General features: G+C 39.6%; 1 protein-coding gene and 1 long non-coding RNA gene across 4 annotated transcripts in view; one reads left to right on the forward strand and one right to left on the reverse strand.

Moving 5' to 3' along the window:
• The first annotated feature begins 237 nt into the window (after positions 1-237).
• The window catches only part of plxnc1 (plexin C1), a 31,251-nt gene continuing 12,171 nt past the window's right edge, over positions 238-19,317 (forward strand). Inside the window, exons 1-15 of one of the 3 annotated variants that reach the window (XM_047574780.1) lie at positions 238-1,367; positions 1,569-1,691; positions 3,142-3,276; positions 3,359-3,459; positions 3,539-3,644; positions 3,718-3,865; positions 13,293-13,395; positions 13,675-13,750; positions 14,048-14,089; positions 14,200-14,333; positions 14,442-14,621; positions 15,609-15,714; positions 15,970-16,149; positions 17,639-17,806; positions 19,170-19,269. In XM_047574780.1, coding sequence (XP_047430736.1) covers positions 366-1,367; positions 1,569-1,691; positions 3,142-3,276; positions 3,359-3,459; positions 3,539-3,644; positions 3,718-3,865; positions 13,293-13,395; positions 13,675-13,750; positions 14,048-14,089; positions 14,200-14,333; positions 14,442-14,621; positions 15,609-15,714; positions 15,970-16,149; positions 17,639-17,806; positions 19,170-19,269 — 2,704 coding nt within the window. In that variant the 5' untranslated portion in view covers positions 238-365. Of the gene's footprint in view, positions 1,368-1,568; positions 1,692-3,141; positions 3,277-3,358; positions 3,460-3,538; positions 3,645-3,717; positions 3,866-9,485; positions 10,940-11,185; positions 11,309-12,367; positions 12,503-12,584; positions 12,686-12,764; positions 12,868-12,940; positions 13,101-13,292; positions 13,396-13,674; positions 13,751-14,047; positions 14,090-14,199; positions 14,334-14,441; positions 14,622-15,608; positions 15,715-15,969; positions 16,150-17,638; positions 17,807-19,169; positions 19,270-19,317 lie in introns of those variants that run through there. The other 2 variants (XM_047574779.1, XM_047574778.1) reach the window with 2 other exon arrangements.
• LOC124999770 lies at positions 11,198-12,358 on the reverse strand. Its single transcript, XR_007111224.1, has 3 exons — positions 11,651-12,358; positions 11,425-11,529; positions 11,198-11,333 (listed from the first exon to the last, which is right to left on the reverse strand). It is a non-coding gene; the product is annotated as an uncharacterized LOC124999770 (long non-coding RNA).

Genomic DNA, 19,317 nt, shown 5'->3' on the forward strand with positions numbered 1-19,317 from the left:
AAGGCTGATTTATAGAACGTTTGCCAGCTGTCATTGATTTTGTAATGGTTATCTTCAGCATTCACAGTTTTTTTTTTTTATTTAACTGAAGCTGTGTGGACTTTAAGACCAATATTAGGGTGACAAATGGGGCTGAGTGAAAATAGTAATGCTGCTTTGTCATCATATATCAGAATTATTTAGAATGTCTGCTGGTTTTAGTTTCTTTCAGCGCGCTGCCTCCTCCCACTTTCAGCACTTCTCTTTTCAAAGTCGCGCTGCGCTTTTACGCGCGGCTCTAGAGACGCAGTGATCAGAGATCAGAGCGCTATGCAGAGCTTCATTGTCTGAGGGTATCCAGCCAGAGCTGGCACCGTTGCTGGAAAATGATCGTGCTGCTCGGTCTGCTTTGTATTCTCTGGGGAGAACAGGGTCGGTGTCTGGAGGAGGATGGAGGAGGTTTCGCCTTCGATGGAGACATCCGCCACTTTTCAGTGGCCAACAACACGGTTTATATCGCTACAGAGGAGAAGCTGTACCAGCTGAGCCACGACCTGACTCTGATCCACAGTCTGACCCTGAGAGGAATCTTGGTGCCCGGTAAAAATCCGAAGGATGATAAGTTTGACCGAGTCTCTGAGAAGACTTTCTGGAACGCAACTTTCAGCATCAACTTATTATTACCCTTTGTTGAGAATGGCGCTCAGATCATCTGCGGTGTGACTGACAATGAGTGTGGTTACTGCGAGGTTCTGGACCTGAAGAACATCTCTAACCTTCTGTACAAAGAACCCATCCAGGTGGGACCACAGAGACGGAACAGCCCGTTTGTAGGTATTCTGGTGGATGTCAAGAAGAATCCATCTCAGACAGAGACTTATATTCTGACCGCGATGCAGCCCGATAAGAGCAAGTGCTCCACTGATGCTGAGACCATCAACCTTCAAAATGCGGATCACAAAGACCAGACAAGTGTATTTGCTGTAACTGATGGATCATCAGGCACACCTACGATCAAACATAAAGGCGATGTGGAGTTTGTGGACGGATTTCAGATCAGTTCGATCATCTATCTGCTCTCCAACGTAAGAAGTGACGCTAACAGCAACAAAGTCCGTCTCATTTGGCTTGAAGGCGAAAGAAGTAAAACCCAAACTCTCAGGTCTCTACGGGGAGCGACTCTCCGTGTCTCTGATGGTGAAGGCAGCAGACTTCTGGCCTCCTCGGTCATCCCAGGTGGACAGACGGTTCTTTGGAGCGGAGTGTTCAGTGTGGACGGAGAACAAAGCAACACTGAGCTGGTGGTGTTTGACATCAGTCCTGATCTCAGTTTAGACAAAGATAAGGATCCAGACTTCTACTATGTGGATAGTCCCAACAAAAACCAGGTACAATTTTTTTTATTGGGGATTAGATGTTGTCTCTACCTTTCACAGTATTCCTTCTCTGGTCATTCATGCAAGATAAATGTTCATCACTTCATTGTTTGGTTCATGTTAAATACCTTCAATGGAACAGCAGAGTTCTGTCTTCAGGTATCTAAATACCATTTAGATCCAACCCTGATTCTCTATGTGTCTCTTTCTCAGCCTAAGACTCTTAAACCAGAGGCAGTTCTCTTCAGGCAGCCCTACATGACCTCTGTGCTGGCAGTGAGGCAGAAGACATGGATGGTTTTCTTCATTGGTACAGGAGATGGACAGCTCATTAAGGTACAACCAGGAGAAGAGGTCTTTTTTTCCCAGGCCAAAGAAAACCATGACTGACTATACCAACATTAATTTTGCTTTGGTGATTATATATATATATATATACATATATATACGTTTGTATGTATGTATGTATATAGTTGTAGGTGAAAAAAGCCTCGCTTTGTTGAGTCCATGGCAGATCTAATAGTGTTACATCTAATGCCATTTTGGACTTTTACCGTCAGAATTTTCTACATTTCTGCATTAAAATTGTTCAAAACATAAGTAGATTTGTATAAAAGTCCAGAATTTTAAGAAGTCCAAAATATAGAGAGAGAACTCAACCAAATGAAATAGAAATATTTATATATTTATTCCTTCTAGAAAATTTGTCATATCTGCAAGTTGCAAAATATGTGAACCTGTTTTCAGTATCTGCCGTGACCCTCTTGTGCAATAATAACAGCTCAACTAAATGTTTCCAGTAACTGGAGGAATCTTAATCCTTTCCTCAGTTCTTAGATGTTGGTGGGTTTCCTCACGTTAATTTCTTGCTTCAGCTCCATCAGCACTTTGACTTGATCATTCCAAAATATTAAAGAAGTTCTTCTTCAACCATGCTTTTTTTAGCTCTTTTTTTTCAAATGTAACATAGATAGATAGATAGATAGATAGATAGATAGATAGATAGATAGATAGATAGATAGATAGATACTTTTAACCCTTTATATGCCAGTGTTTGTGATGGCATCACAAATTTTTCGTGAAAAATAAAATCGAAAAATTGAAAAATTTAAACATTTTCAATGATATAAATTAAAAGTGGATTTTTCTTGGGGGGATTATCATGACCTTGGATATGTCAATTATTAATAGCAACATTGATTTTGATAGATTTTCACTTTTTCAGGTGTGACTCATTAATGGAAACACTTCTAAACAGATGCAACTCACTGACAAGTCATTTTCTGGAATAAATAAACAAAGTATCATATTTTTTTTCACTTGGTTTGATTGGGTTCTCTTTGTCTGCTGTCAGGACTTGTGAGAAAATCAGCTGATATTTTAAGTATTTTTTCAGGCAGAATGTTGAATGTTTCGAGGCACACAAAACTTTTACCACTGCCACTGTATTTAGCTTTTTGAAGACGCATGAAAAAAACTAACAACACTGAGCTGATTCTATGAACTATTACTGCATGTGTAGCCAAAGTCTGATATGTAGGAGCTTAATGACCATTCTTTTTGGAAAAGAATAAAGAAACAACACAAAGTTGGTGCTGAGCTTTTCATAGGCTGAAGTCAACATTATGGAGTTGTTTACATCTAGTTACACAATTATTTGTTAACTATTTAACATCATTGTCTTGGTTGTAACCAACTGAATGTGGGAAAATCTGACAAATTTGATTATTTTCTATATTGATCAGAGCTATGCAGGTATGTAACAAAACTACATTGTTGTTGTCAGCTTGCTGTGGACAGGAACTATCACCCTGCTTGTCCCACGGTGCTCTACAGGGCCAGTGACGACCGCCAAGTGTTTCCCAAAATACAACTGGATCCAGTGGATCAGAAACATGTCTACGTTCCATTTAGAAACCAGGTACTGCTCTTACTCACTCACTATTCATTAAGTGTCACATGTACATTTGCTGTATTTTGAAGTGTCTCCACTTGTTTTCCAGATGAAGCGTGTGTCTGTATCAAAGTGCAGCACATACACAAATGTACAGGAGTGTTTGTCTGCACAGGATCCACACTGTGTCTGGTGTGGCTCTAAACAAAGGTCAGAGCAACAACATCTGCATCTGACATCTTCAAAAACCCATCATGAACTTCATTATAAGACATTTCTCTTTTCCCAGGTGCACATTTGAAGACGACTGCCAAGATTCTGACTGGTTATTTATTCCTGATGATTCCACAGAGAAAATCATTTCTCACAAAGTTATAAAGAACCCCAGTGGAGAGGTACAGGTTACACATTAATACTGTACAACTGTAACTATCAGTTATTTGTCACTCATCTCTCTTCCTTTCTCAGATCACACTAAGGATCCAGCTCCACCTGACTGTCAACTGGACAGAGGATAACTTTGCCTGTGAAATCTTTCCATCATCTAGAGAACGTTGTACACAAAAGTTCCCACAATGCACCTGCAGCCTATCCCATGGCTCAATTCCTGCTGACGGTCAGTAACGTTGAATAAATAATCCAGTTTACTTCAAATCTCACAGTCAAGGAGGAGTTGTAGATGTTATGCTGTCACGAATCAGACCTGTTCATTAATTTACAACATTTCCCACCAACCAGTTGACAAATCTGTGTTTTCACGTGTCAGAGGTCAAAACTCTGAAGTTCATCATATTATTTTCTCTAACAGGCCTGCATGTCACTGTAAAGATGAGACTTGGGAGGACGAACCTTTCAGAGCGTCTGAAGCTAACCAACTGCTCTGACATCAGTGGACCTCCAACTTCTGTCTTGTAAGTTCGTTCCTATTTTCTAGAATTCAAAGAAACATGCTGTGATTAAACTATATATATCATAGAAATAATGAAAGGTGAAAATCAGTTCCCTTCTTCTTGATAAAAGTCTAAAAAGCTTCATCATTTGACCATAGTCAGTGTTTTGTGGTCAGAAAAGATATTTGATTGTAAACTATATTATTATATACTAATGTAATTTCATGTGTCTTAGATCCATATATTAGTTTTTTATGGTCCTGACTACCAACATCAGTATGTGTTTGTTTGTTCTTCAGGTGTCAGCAGTGTATCAAGGCTGGATGTGGATGGAACATAAATAGATGTTCATGGTCCAATGAAGGAGTGGATAATGTAATAATGACTATTATTTTCTCCTTATCTGATGTGTTAAAATGCTCCATTAATCCAATATTATTAAGTTGTTTTGACACAAGTTATCGTGTTGTATGAGAGAGTGAGACTTCATGAAGAAGACAAATGCTCATTAAACGTGAAATCTCTCTGTCTCTAGTTAAGCACAAACTAAACAAGCACAAAATACACATGAACTAGTTTTTGATCTAAGCCAACATTAGCCACAATAAAACCTGAACAGACTCTAATAGTAACTTTACAGCTCTGAATCTATTCTCCCACTTCCTCCTGCAGGACAGTGTTTGTCAAAAGTTGGAGCCTGGGATGAACTTTTCTGTGAGTCTGAACCTCCACTGTTACACACATTGTTCCTCCATTCAGTAAATGTTATAACATCAGTAGGGTGATGTTTTAAAGCTGATGTTTGTGTGTTTTATTTCTGTTAGAAGCCAGAAATCTCCTCCATCTCTCCCAGTGTTGTGTCTTTTCTACGGTAGAAACCATGCCTTGTTGTCAGGTCAGAACCTCATTAATGTGACCAGAGTGAGGATCCAGACAGACCTGGACTGTTCTCCACAAGAGTGAGTCACTTTACAGACAACTAAGATTATGGCCACACTAGAAACTCATGTTTTCTCCACATCGTTGTTATTGTGATGATGGTGAGCGTTGATGTGTTTCTCTCTCAGATCTCCTGTATGGAACAAGACTGGTGTGAATCTGACGTTCCACATTCCCACTACAGAAAAGAAAGGTTTCGTCAAAGCATGCGTTCTACTGCCAGATGGCAGTTGCCACGGCAACGCTAAAATCACCTATCAATCAACACCATCCTGCACCGACATTGTACCAAGCAGCACCTGGGCCAGGTGGGTTTTAATTAGTTAATTTAATCGTGTTAACAAGATGCACAGTGGTAGGCCCTCCAAAAGAACCAGGGATAAATCCCTTCTCTCTGATTGGCTACTGCTCCATGTCCTGCAGTGGGAAGAGGAAGGTCACACTCATGGGGTCTCACTTGGAGTTTGTGGAAGGAATCACACACATCCACGGCCAGATGGAAGTCCAACTTCCCACAACCAGCAGCAGTCAGGTGGGTCTCTAGACATGATGTCCCTTTGCTACGTCACATTATGTGATATGATATGATATCTGGCTCCATTACAGTACATTGTATTTAATTGCAAATTAAACTTAAAATGTATTTTGAAATAAAACAAAATAAAATAAAAACATTTTGCAGGCAATTTTCAATTTTTAAATCCACATTTAGCTTTATAGTATCTTTGAAACTTCTTTAAACCTAAATGCGGTTCCTGCAGTGGATTGTCTGTCCTGGTTTTATTCTTACCCTTTGAAAAGAACTTTTTGGGGCTAATCTCACATATTCCAGACTTCACTCTACTTTTGGTGTACCACAAGGTTCTATCTTAGATCCAGTTTTAGTCTCCATCAAAGTGCTTCCAGTTGGTCAAATCATGCAGATGACAATCAGACATATTAACCACTGATTGGGTGACTGCACTGCTTTTTACTTTTCTTAACTTTAATCTGACTTGCTTTGGTCATCATCACTGTCATGCAAGCCAAACACAGATTCAATAATATATAAGTGTTTTACTTCTGTTCTTAGGCAGAGGATAGAAGTGTTGGTTGAAGTGTAGTTGCATGTCCCATCACCTCTTACCTGCTGTGTGCTAGGCTAGTTAGCTGGTGTCTTCTTGTTGGTTGCTAGTTGGTAGCTGACTGCTAGCCTGCTGGTCGGTTTTTCAGTTGGACTAAGCTTCTAAATGTGTTTTGCCTGAACATGCACAAGGGATTGTAACATCTTATCCTGTGTATTAATGAATGATATAACAGATTTAAATTCCCCACAGAAACTCTCCTACGACACACCTGCAGCTTCAAGGCCTCAGACGACTTCTAGCAGCACTGTGTATTTGAAAGTAGCCAATCAATCCTTGGCCTGCTCCACAAAAATAACCTACTATCCAGACCCTGTGTTAACCACCTTCTCATCTGTGAGGACAAGGGATGGGTTTCACATTTTTCTTCAGGTACAACTTTTTTTAAAACATTTTTTTATATATATATTTTTTTTTAACAGATAAGCAAACATCAAGCATTTGTCATTTCATCATTTCAGAAAAAGGCAGATAAACTAGAGATGACAGCAGCAGAGTTGTTAGTGTGGGGTATTGAAGACGGAAAGAAATACCCTTGCATCATGAAAGAGAAAGAAACTGACAACCAGACTGACTTTTTCACCTGTGACATACAAAGCACATCCAGCTTTACATTTCAGCACATAGAGGTAAAACTTTCCTCTAAACAAGAAAATACTGGGTCAGACTTTCAAAGAGAGAAATGTACTTCTAACTATTGATGAACACAGTAAATAGATATTTGACTGAGGGCTTTTGAGACTTTCCACTCCTTTATTTCCTTTTCAATAGCAGTGTCATTCTTGTTTTCTAGATAAAGTATGGTGGCCAGACAGTGCTGCTAAGTAATCTGCCTTTAGTTCATCAGGTCCTTCTGATAGTGCGTTTGATGCTGATACCTTGTGTCATAGGTGGTAAGTGATTTTGATCCATCAACAGTTTATGTCAAAGCCTAAACTTGTACATTGCATTATGTGTAGTCATTGTTTTCTGCTATTTTCTATAAAGATCTTGGAGAATAAATACTGATTTAGATGTTTTCCTGTTCCACTTAATAGAGGAAATTGTATTTTTCTGCTCGGTTTCAATCAGTAACTCTTCATCTTTCAGTGTTAGTGTTTATCTGTTGCTGGCAAAGGAGACGCACCGCTGAGATGAACGAGCTCTGACCACAGATGCCTAGCTCTCCATCCGTTCTTACAGGGAACAAGTTCAGGCCATTGAAGCTTTCTGATACTACAGGCTATACAGGTAGTACATATGAAGTCATTTTATTTTAGGTGGAATATTAAGAGACCATTCGATGTAGTTATTACGCTGTAATTTGTTTAAGTTTTGACTTATTTTTATATAATTGTTATGTTCTTTTTACCAACTTCTTTTTAATGCCTAAACTGAAATAAATGCTTATCCTATTACTATCTTGTAATTATTAAATACTTTTAATTGAGTATTTAGTATTGACAGTGTCATTTATTTCTTGGTTTTCCCTGAGTATATATATATTTTATTCTACTGATGACCTCTTGTTTATGATATCTTTACATTGGGATCAGTGACCACCTGACCAGTTTGGCCTCTAATGCCATGGTGCAGAAGTGCAGCTCTTTTAGTGACTGTATTTTATACATTTTATAAACCATACATGAATAATGTTATTTAAACACAACAAAGGATGATTTGACTGCAATCTAATAAAATATCTGTTCTAGCTAAGTGATGCTTACGAGTTGATCAGTTTGGTGAAGGTTGTTCAGGTGCTTTTACAATATTAAGCTCTGGTTGTTTTAACTTATACTTACACTGATACCTAAGCTTAAGTTAACCGGATAGGTGATGTATTAAAACAAGAATTTTACTTCATGGCTGTCAACTACATAAAGAAACAAGGACAAGTCTGACAGCTAAAAATCAACAGAAGTGTGGTAACTTCTACAGATACTCAAAGAAACTACCTGCCAAGCCGTCTACTTTAAACACTGTGTCCCAGTCTACCCTGAAGACCTGGTGCTGTTTTGAAGAAGATATATAACAGCTGATTTAATTTAGCTGCTATTTGAAAAACAATGAATCAAACATGGTCAAACATTAAAATCATTAAAATTATTAAATACTAGTCTTAATTATTGTTGTCAAACATCTTCAGTTTAAATGTAATGCTATACTTCCGTGGACATTATCGCTTATTGTAAGCTACAATCTAGTAATAAAACCGAAAAAATATTAAAAACTACAAAAACGTGCCAGAGAAAGGTCCGGCAATAAGAACTGCGTCACACAACTGCGTCACACTCTCAAGTTAAACATGGCGGCTGATTAGCCCTCTGCTAACACCTGCTGCTCATTTGTTAATTAACGTAAAACTGCAAAGAAGCGAATCAGACTACAGCAAGAAAATAACTACATGAGAAAACAGGAAGAAAAAAATCTGAAACATGCATACTTATCAATGCTACCACAAGTAAGCAACACGTTACAATGTAGTTATACTCGTTGGGTCTTTAAATAATTTACATATAGTCGACATATTTTTATCAGTTTGTTTCAATTTTATTTTGAAGTTTTACGTTTGAGAAAACAATGTTCTATAAACTGAAATTATTACAAGTAGAAAATAGCCTACATGCACAAATGTAGGTATATCTATACCAACATATTCCTTCCACTATAATAATAAAGACTCCTGTATCTCATCTGTATCTTACCAGTGAAAGTAGCCACAGCTCACCTTGTGGCTACTTTCACTGGTAAACGTCGAATATATAGTCTACGAGTCGCTGTTTGAACCGTAATTGTTATCCTAAAAAATAAATTGTCTCTTGGCCAATGTATGTGAAGACGTTTAATAATTTTTTATTTTTTCTTTTGGGGGATATTTTGATGATATAAAGCAGTCTTGTGTTGAGTAAAGTTGGACTTGGAGTAAAAACTTCTGTACAGTGTCTGAACTTCACTGTCAGTCATGTCTAAAACTCATATACGTTTGTTTGGTCGTAGTCGTTCAAAGTATTTCATAGAGCAGGGAGAAAATAACTTCCCAGAACTGACACCAGATGTCGCCATCGCTTCACATTTGTCTGAACACGCCGAAGGGATGGGTGGACAGATGGAGGAAGTTGCATAAAGTTTGGAAATGTCAGCGACCATGTACTCTCTCTATTCAACAGCCTAATTCAGGAGATACTGTGTGGATCATTGTGTAAATGTAAAAGGATCGCATATTTGTCCTACAGATCACTGACTTTAAGTAGGAATAAGACCGTTCCCCTGTGGTGCGGACGGACCATAAGAGACAAACCGAGAATTGATTCGCTAACTGAATGGAGGTGGAAATATCCTCGTCACAGCTTTTTGTTCCTCTTGAGATGGATACCATGTAAACTACTGAAGGCTGATTTATAGAACGTTTGCCAGCTGTCATTGATTTTGTAATGGTTATCTTCAACATTCACAGTTTTTTTTTTTTTATTTAACTGAAGCTGTGTGGACTTTAAGACCAATATTAGGGTGACAAATGGGGCTGAGTGAAAATAGTGATGCTGCTTTGTCATCATATATCAGAATTATTTAGAATGTCTGCTGGTTTTAGTTTCTTTCAGCGCGCTGCCTCCTCCCACTTTCAGCACTTCTCTTTTCAGAGTCGCGCTGCGCTTTTACGCGCGGCTCTAGAGACGCAGTGATCAGAGATCAGAGCGCTATGCAGAGCTTCATTGTCTGAGGGAATCCAGCCAGAGCTGGCACCGTTGCTGGAAAATGATCCTGCTGCTCGGTCTGCTTTGTATTCTCTGGGGAGAACAGGGTCGGTGTCTGGAGGAGGATGGAGGAGGTTTCGCCTTCGATGGAGACATCCGCCACTTTTCAGTGGCCAACAACACGGTTTATATCGCTACAGGGGAGAAGCTGTACCAGCTGAGCCACAACCTGACTCTGATCCACAGTCTGACCCTGAGAGGAATCTTGATGCTCGGTAAAGAACCGAAGTATGATAAGTTTGACCGAGTCTCTGAGAAGACTTTCTGGAACGCAACTTTCAGCATCAACTTATTATTACCATTTGTTAAGAATGGCGCTCAGATCATCTGCGGTGTGACTGACAATGAGTGTGGTGGTTACTGCGAGGTTCTGGACCTGAAGAACATCTCTAACCTTCTGTACAAAGAACACATCCAGGTGGGGCCACTGAGACGGAACAGCCCGTTCGTCGGTATTCTGGTGGATGTCAAGAAGAATCCATCTCAGACAGAGACTTATATTCTGACCGCGATGCAGCCCGATAAGAGCAAGTGCTCTTCTGATGCTGAGACCATCAACCTTCAAAATGCGGATCACAAAGACCAGACAAGTGTATTTTCTGTAACTGATGGATCATCAGGCACACCTACGATCAAAAATAAAGGCGATGTGGAGTTTGTGGACGGATTTCAGATCAGTTCGATCATCTATCTGCTCTCCAACGTAAGAAGTGACGCTAACATCAACAAAGTCCGTCTCATTTGGCTTGAAGGCGAAAGAAGTAAAACCCAAACTCTCAAGTCTCTACGGGGAGCGACTCTCAGTGTCTCTGATGATGAAGGCAGCAGACTTCTGGCCTCCTCGGTCATCCCAGGTGGACAGACGGTTCTTTGGAGCGGAGTGTTCAGTGTGGACGGAAAACAAAGCAACACTGAGCTGGTGGTGTTTGACATCAGTCCTGATCTCAGTTTAGACAACGATAAGGATCCAGACTTCCACTATGTGGATAGTCCCAACAAGAACCAGGTAAAGAATGTTTTAATGGGGATTATATGTTGTCCTCTACCTTTCACAGTTTCTTCTCTGGTCATTCATGCAAGATAAACGTCCATCAATTGATTACTGTGTGATTCCTACAAAGTCACTAAACTAGAAATATCCCATACTGGTCCATGTTAAATACCTTCAATGAAACAGCTAGCAGAGTTCTGTCTTCAGGTATCTAAATACCATTTAGATCCAACCCTGATTCTCTATGTGTCTCTTTCTCAGCCTAAGACTCTTAAACCAGAGGCAGTTCTCTTCAGGCAGCCCTACATGACCTCTGTGCTGGCAGTGAGGCAGAAGACATGGATGGTTTTCTTCATTGGTACAGGAGATGGACAGCTCATTAAGGTGTGTATGAAGAGTCCATCTATCACTGGAAAGAGAAAAATACTTTAAATCAATACTTTAGTAACAGTAGTGATATATGTCAAGGGCTGTTAACTAATATCTTCAGGGTGTCTTACCTACTTTGATGGTAGGAGTGTTGCCCTGTGTTTGTTGATTCAGTGTCCAAGGAGGTCGATGGTGGGGGACCAAAACTGGCATTTGACTGGATTAATTCATGCTGTCTAAGATACAAACATACAGTAGATCAGAGGAAGGATAATTGCTCTCAATCACTGAGCATGTATAAGAAACACACATGAACAATGCGCAGAGTTTTGCTATGAGCACACTCTTTAAAATTACCTTTCACCGTGTTATATCACATGTTCGTTCGCTTCATGATTTCACTTCTGATGTGAAACTCACTGTGGTGGAAGAAGCAGGCAACAAGTGCAAGTGGTAACAAGAAACAGGACCTAAATGCAGATACTCGGAGGGGAGGTAGAATTAAAGGCAGTGTCATATAAAATATTAGTCAGCTAATTAATATGCTTCTAGAGTCTATACTTGCCTGGATGAAGACTGACTGAGGAAATTAGAGTCAATGCTCTCCAGAAGAGGAAAAAGTAAGGCAACCCACAGCTGTAAACTCTCCGATACATGCAACATTGAAGCTGAAGACACACTGCAAGAATTGCCATTATATTTCTGCTCAACCATTTACCCTGGACACCAAATACAGTTGCATCACATCCTGCATACTGGCCAAAGTTGAAGTGAGGCGACAAAGTGGAAGTGACATGAAGCAGAAATACGTACTCATGGTTTCATCATACTTGATTTTTCTGTGCTAGTGTGAGCTCTTAGCTCTTTCAGAGAACAAAATGGCCTCTTCATTTATGAGTGACAGGTCTCAGCGGAAAAAGGTTTTCTTCTGCCACGTTAATAGTGGAGGTCGTTAGCTAGTGGCTAGACCTAAGTGCTGTCACAGGCATAGCAAAAGATGTTGCTTTCCTTCTAACTTTTCACCACAGTAATTGATTGTGGCCAAAAATAACAAAACTACATTGTTGTTGTCAGCTTGCTGTGGACAGGAACTATCACCCTGCTTGTCCCACGGTGCTCTACAGGGCCAGTGACGACCGCCAAGTGTTTCCCAAAATACAACTGGATCCAGTGGATCAGAAACATGTCTACGTGCCATTTAGAAACCAGGTACTGCTCTTACTCACTCACTATTCACTCAGTGTCACATGTACATTTGCTGTATTTTGAAGTGTCTCCACTTGTTTTCCAGATGAAGCGTGTGTCTGTATCAAAGTGCAGCACATACACAAATGTACAGGAGTGTTTGTCTACACAGGATCCACACTGTGTCTGGTGTGGCTCTAAACAAAGGTCAGAGCAACAACATCTGCATCTAACGTCTTCAAAAACCCATCATGAACTTCATTATAAGACATTTCTCTTTTCCCAGGTGCACATTTGAAGACGACTGCCAAGATTCTGACTGGTTATCTATTCCTGATGATTCCACAGAGAAAATTTCTCACAAAGTTCTAAAGAACCCCAGTGGAGAGGTACAGGTTACACATTAACACTGTACAACTGTAACTATCAGTTATTTGTCACTCATCTCTCTTCCTTTCTCAGATCACACTAAAGATCCAGACCCACCTAACTGTCAACTGGACAGAGGATAACTTTGCCTGTGAAATCTTTCTATCATCTGGAGAACGTTGTCCACAAAATAGTCGTCCTTTGTTCCCACATTGCACCTGCAACCTATCCCATGGCTCAATTCCTGCTGACGGTCAGTAACTTTAATTAAATAATCCAGTTTACTTCAAATCTCACAGTCAAGGAGGAGTTGTAGATGTTATGCTGTCTTGAATCAGACCTGTTCCTTAATTTACAACATTTCCCACCAACCAGTTGACAAATCTGTGTTTTCACGTGTCAGAGGTCAAAACTCTGAAGTTCATCATATTATTTTCTCTAACAGGCCTGGATGTCACTGTAAAGATGAGACTTGGGAAGACGAACCTTTCAGAGCGTCTGAAGCTAACCAACTGCTCTGACATCAGTGGACCTCCAACTTCTGTCTTGTAAGTTCATTCCTATTTTCTAAAATTCATAGAAACATGCTGTGATTAAATTATATATATCATAGAAATAATGGAAGGTGAAAATCAATTCCCTTCTTCTTGATAAAAGTCCAAAAAGCTTCATCATTTGACCATAGTCAGTGTTTTGTGGTCAGAAAAGATATTTGATTGTAAACTATATTATTATATACTAATGTAATTTTATGTGACTTCGATCCATATATTAGTCTTTTTATGGTCCTGACTACCAACATCAGTATGTGTTTGTTTGTTCTTCAGGTGTCAGCAGTGTATCAAGGCTGGATGTGGATGGAACATAAACAGATGTTCATGGTCTAATGAAGGACTGGATAATGTAATAATGACTATTGTTATCTCCTTATCTGATGTGTTAAAATGCTCCATCAATCCAATATTATTAAGTCATTTCCACACAAGTTATCGTGTTGTATGAGAGAGTGAGACTTAATGAAGAAGATAAATGCTCATTAAACGTGAAATCTCTCTGTCTCTAGTTAAGCACAAACTAAACAAGCACAAAATACACATGAACTAGTTTTTGATCTAAGCCAACATTAGCCACAATAAAACCTGAACAGACTCTAATAGTAACTTTACAGCTCTGAATCTATTCTCCCACTTCCTCCTGCAGGACAGTGTTTGTCAAAAGTTGGAGCCTGGGATGAACTTTTCTGTGAGTCTGAACCTCCACTGTTACACACATTGTTCCTCCATTCAGTAAATGTTATAACATCAGTAGGGTGGTGTTTTAAAGCTGATGTTTGTGTGTTTTATTTCTGTTAGAAGCCAGAAATCTCCTCCATCTCTCCCAGTGTTGTGTCTTTCTACGGTAGAAACCATGCCTTGTTGTCAGGTCAGAACCTCATTAATGTGACCAGAGTGAGGATCCAGACAGACCTGGACTGTTCTCCACAAGAGTGAGTCACTTTACAGACAACTAAGATTATGGCCACACTAGAAACTCATGTTTTCTCCACATCGTTGTTATTGTGATGATGGTGAGTGTTGATGTGTTTCTCTCTCAGATCTCCTGTATGGAACAAGACTGGTGTGAATCTGACGTTCCACATTCCCACTACAGAAAAGAAAGGTTTCGTCAAAGCATGCGTTCTACTGCCAGATGGCAGTTGCCACGGCAACGCTATAATCACCTATCAATCAACACCATCCTGCACCGACATTGTACCAAGCAGCACCTGGGCCAGGTGGGTTTGACTGAGATTTTTACTTTCCTAGAAAAACATCCTAACACAGAATTCAGATGCAGAATTTCCTAAAGCTACAGTGTTACAGAAAAAGTTTGATGAAGTAAATCCATAGTTCATGTCAAGTTTTGGTGACAGTTTCTCCATTTCAATAAACAAGCTAAAACACAAGCTAGTTGTCTTTTGGGGTTTTCTTTCAACAGTGACAGCTTCCAAAAAGTGCAGCTAAGACTCACGTACGCTATTTTAGGAGCTTCCTCCTAATGCTTTGTCACCAACTTCAAGAGTTTGCTGACAATGTTAGGAAAGCATGAGAGGGTCATCTGGTGGTGAAAGACAACCATTTCTCAAAAGCATTTTCTTTCACCATCTTCCACCACTTCCCTTTTCAGTCACAGGAAATAAAAGCTATTTTATCTTCTCTGCTTGTGCACACAGCTTTAAAATACACAACAATCATATAAATATGTGATAAAATATAATCACATAGGCTTTGGTTTGTCACCAACATATATAAAGAGACTAAAATGTAATGTAAGTTTAATGCCAATGTCATTGTGACTCTGTTTTTCTTGAAGAGGAACAAAGGTTTTTCTCCAATTTAGCATTGTAATTTATCGTCATCGTCCATGAAGAGTCACTACAGTTTTCATTATGATGGTTTATCAGTCAGATCCACTATTTAATCTTCCAGCTGTGAACAGCTCATGTTTCTGAAGTCAGTTCTTAAAGGAACCGAGAGTTGGTCAGTCTGTATTTTGTTTTGCTTTATGCATAGCCAAATATTTATTTGTCTTTTAGTCCACCATTCACTTTGGATCAAAGCTGAATATCTAAAAACCTGAGCTGTCATAATATCTGCCAATAAACATATATAATCAGTGTGATATAAGGGTATCACCGGAGGAAAAGGAAAACCTTTTCTCTGAGATCAACTTTGTGTTCAGCTCAGTTTCTTCTGATTGACTGTTGTTCCATGTCCTGCAGTGGGAAGAGGAAGGTCAATCTTACAGGGACCCACCTGGAGTTTGTGGAAGGAATCACACACAGCCACGGCCAGACGGAACAACTTCCCACAAACACCAGCAGTCAGGTGGGTCTTTAGACGCACAATGTCATGTTATATTGTTATCTTACAATGTTGTTGTGTTACATCATATCCACATTACTCTTTTTTGCACCTTTATATCTCAACAAGTCAAATTACATTACATTAGAATATTCCACGTCACATCATCTTCTAGCATTATTAACTGAAGAATGTTAATCGCAGTTGTTGTAAACATGTGTGTCCATGTGTCATCACGGTATTTCAGGCCCTTTTTTATGATGTGTAAATTCCCTACAGGTTTTATCCTATGACACACCTGCAGCTTTAAACCCTCAGACGACTTCTAACAGCACTGTGTATTTGAAAGTAGCCAATCAATCCTTGGCCTGCTCCACAAAAATAACCTACTATCCAGACCCTGTGTTCACCACCTTCTCATTCACAAGGACGGGGGACGGTTTCCGTGTCACCATACAGGTACAACATATATTTCATTATACAGTGGGGGAAATAAGTATTTGATCCCCTGCTGAATTTGTAAGTTTGCCCACTTCCATAGAAATGATCAGACTCTGGTTTTTATGGTTGTTTACTGGTTATGGGTATAGACAGAATATCAATCGAAAATGCATAAAAAACACACAATCTAAAAGTTATAAATTGTTATGTATTTTATTAAGGGAAATAAGTATTTGATCCCCAACAATTCACTTAGAATTCAGGCTCCTACAGATTGGCTGGTGCGCATGTGGCACACAGCTGTGCTCAGTCAACTAATTACCAATACTCCTGATCTTAACTCGTCATGTATATAAAGCACACCTGCTCTAAGAATCAGTTTCTTACACGCAAAATCTCGCCTCATGGAGTGAGGATGATGATGAGAAAGGTGAGGGAGCAGCCTAAAACAACACGGCAGGAGCTTGTTAATGATCTGGAAGCAGTTGGGACCTCCGTCACCAAGAAAACAGTTGGCAACACACTGCGCCATTATGGATTGAACTCTTGCAGTGCCCGCAAGGTCCCCCTGCTCAAGAAGGCACATGTACAGGCCCGCCTTAAGTTTGCCAGTGAACATCTAAATGACTCAGAGAAGGCTTGGGAGAAAGTGCTGTGGTCTGACGAAACCAAAGTTGAGCTATTTGGCATTAACTCGACCCGCCGTGTTTGAAGGATGAAAAAACGTGAGTATGACCCAAAGAACACCATACCCACGGTTAAGCATGGAGGTGGAAACATCATGTTTTGGGGCTGTTTTTCAGCAAAGGGTACAGGGCAACTTCACCGCATTATGGGGCCAATGAATGCAGCCATGCACTGTAACATCTTGGACGAAAACCTTCTTTCCTCAGCAAGATCACTGAAGATGCCTTGTGGGTGGGTTTTCCAACATGACAATGACCCAAAACATACTGCCAGGACAACAAAGGAGTGGCTCAAGAAGAAGCATATTAAGGTCATGGAGTGGCCTAGTCAGTCTCCAGACCTTAACCCGATCGAAAACCTGTGGAGGGAGCTGAAGCTCCGAGTTTCCAAGAGGCAGCCAAGAAACTTGAAGGATTTAGAGACTGTCTGTAAAGATGAATGGGCCAAAATCCCTCCTGCGCTGTGTGCAAACCTGGTGACCAACTACAAGAAACGTCTCATCGCTGTGCTTGCCAACAAAGGTTTCTCTACAAAGTACTGACTTGTGTTGTGCTTGGGGATCAAATACTTATTTCCCTTATTAAAATACATAACAATTTATAACTTTTAGATTGTGTGTTTTTTATGCATTTTCGATTGATATTCTGTCTATACCCATAACCAGTAAACAACCATAAAAACCAGAGTCTGATCATTTCTATGGAAGTGGGCAAACTTACAAATTCAGCAGGGGATCAAATACTTATTTCCCCCACTGTACATGCAAAATCATGTGACATTAGTTCACAGTGGCCAGCATTTGTTTCTGTTGTTATTTCAGAAAAAAGCAGATGAACTGGAGATGAAACCGTCAGAACTGTTAGTGTCTGGTGTTCAAGATGGAAAGAAATATCCTTGCTTCATGGAAGAGATAGAGACCAACAACGAGACTGACTTTTTCACCTGTGACATGAAAGACATGAAAGACATGAAATTGACGCATATAGAGGTAAACCTCGTAAAGATGAAATTCAGACTAGGAATAATTCATGCATGTGGTCATAAGGGAGTATCATACATGTACATGCAAAGTACTGAGCAAATGTTTTAGGAACTAAGGGCCGGATCTTCTTAAATAGGAATCCCAAAATTACAAGCTAATTTTCAATGTGTTTCATGGGGTAACGTTTGGTTGCAAAATGAAGATGTGTGAATTCCTCCTCGCTACAAAAACGGCACCCATGTGTGCACAATAACACATTGGACAACGTGTTTACACATTCTTATGAAAAATGTTAAGTATAGACACAATTTCTATAAGCAAAATTGAGGTTTGATAAATCGCTTTGCGTGTGTCATAATAATATGTTAGCATTTTGCAGTTGCTTTATGGATTTAGACTATCCAAGCATTTTCAAATCTCTTCATGTTGTTCCAAACTGACTCATTCATTGTCGTTAAAGATAGCGCTTTATGACACTGACTCTATGTCTAGGGCTTTTTTTCTCTATAAAATTAGTTCTTTGTTGATCAAACTCCTTCTACGTAGTGTTAGATAATGGGTAGGAATCCAAATATAGAGCATATGTATGTGAGGTCACAGCAAGCGGAAGTCACCGTGGTTACGTTCAGGCGCTGAGTGGTAAAGAGTGAAGGTTGTGCACGGGGATTAGCAGCATGAGTTAGAATCATAAACTTTAATAGTGTCTAAACTTACAAGACAGAAGTTGTAGGTCCACCAAAACCTGGTGCTGTGGTTCACATTTAGTGTCAGGTAATACTAATTTATGCTGTATTTATTAACTTCTTAGGTTACGTTCTGGAGGGCTGTCAGATAAGTTTGTGGATGTTGTTGTTTTAGTGTAGTTACAGCCGACAGTAACTATTTCAGTCCCAACAATAGATAACAATAAACAGAATATTTATGATCACTCCTCGTCATCCTTTTAACGTCTGGTCGGACGCTACAGTATTGTAACGTTACTTCTGGGTACGGTTTTTAGCGTTAGCATTTTTTATTTAGCTACATTTATCATAACTGAAGTTACCTAAAACTAACTTAAACTAACTGAAACTGACGCCAGTTCACTTTTCCAGATCCATACTAGTTTGTATTATCATTGTTGAGTCCAGTTGTCCTTAATTTGATCTGATAATCCACATTTTCCCCGGTCTCTCTGTATTTACTGACACGTTTCACTGTGTTTTTGCCACTCAGGGGGCGTGGCCCAAGGTGGCAGTGGCAACAATGCATACCCTCTATAGCTAAAGTGCCTAAAGTCTTTGCACAGGCCAGAATCCACATATAATTCCTTATACTTGTACTATTTGTAAACTAATAAACCTGTATTTGTCTCCAAAAAAACATACAGTATTTACAGGTCAAATATGGAAGCCAAACAGTACAACTGTTTCAGCCCTCATACCATTGGTTGCTGTTCTTCCTTCTGCTGATACCCTGTGTAATTGTTGGTAAGTAGAATAGAGCCAGACCATTCGTCTTCATTTGTGCTAGATTCT

The sequence above is a fragment of the Mugil cephalus genome, chromosome 22 (assembly GCF_022458985.1).
Source record: "Mugil cephalus isolate CIBA_MC_2020 chromosome 22, CIBA_Mcephalus_1.1, whole genome shotgun sequence".
Classification (NCBI taxonomy): domain Eukaryota; kingdom Metazoa; phylum Chordata; class Actinopteri; order Mugiliformes; family Mugilidae; genus Mugil; species Mugil cephalus.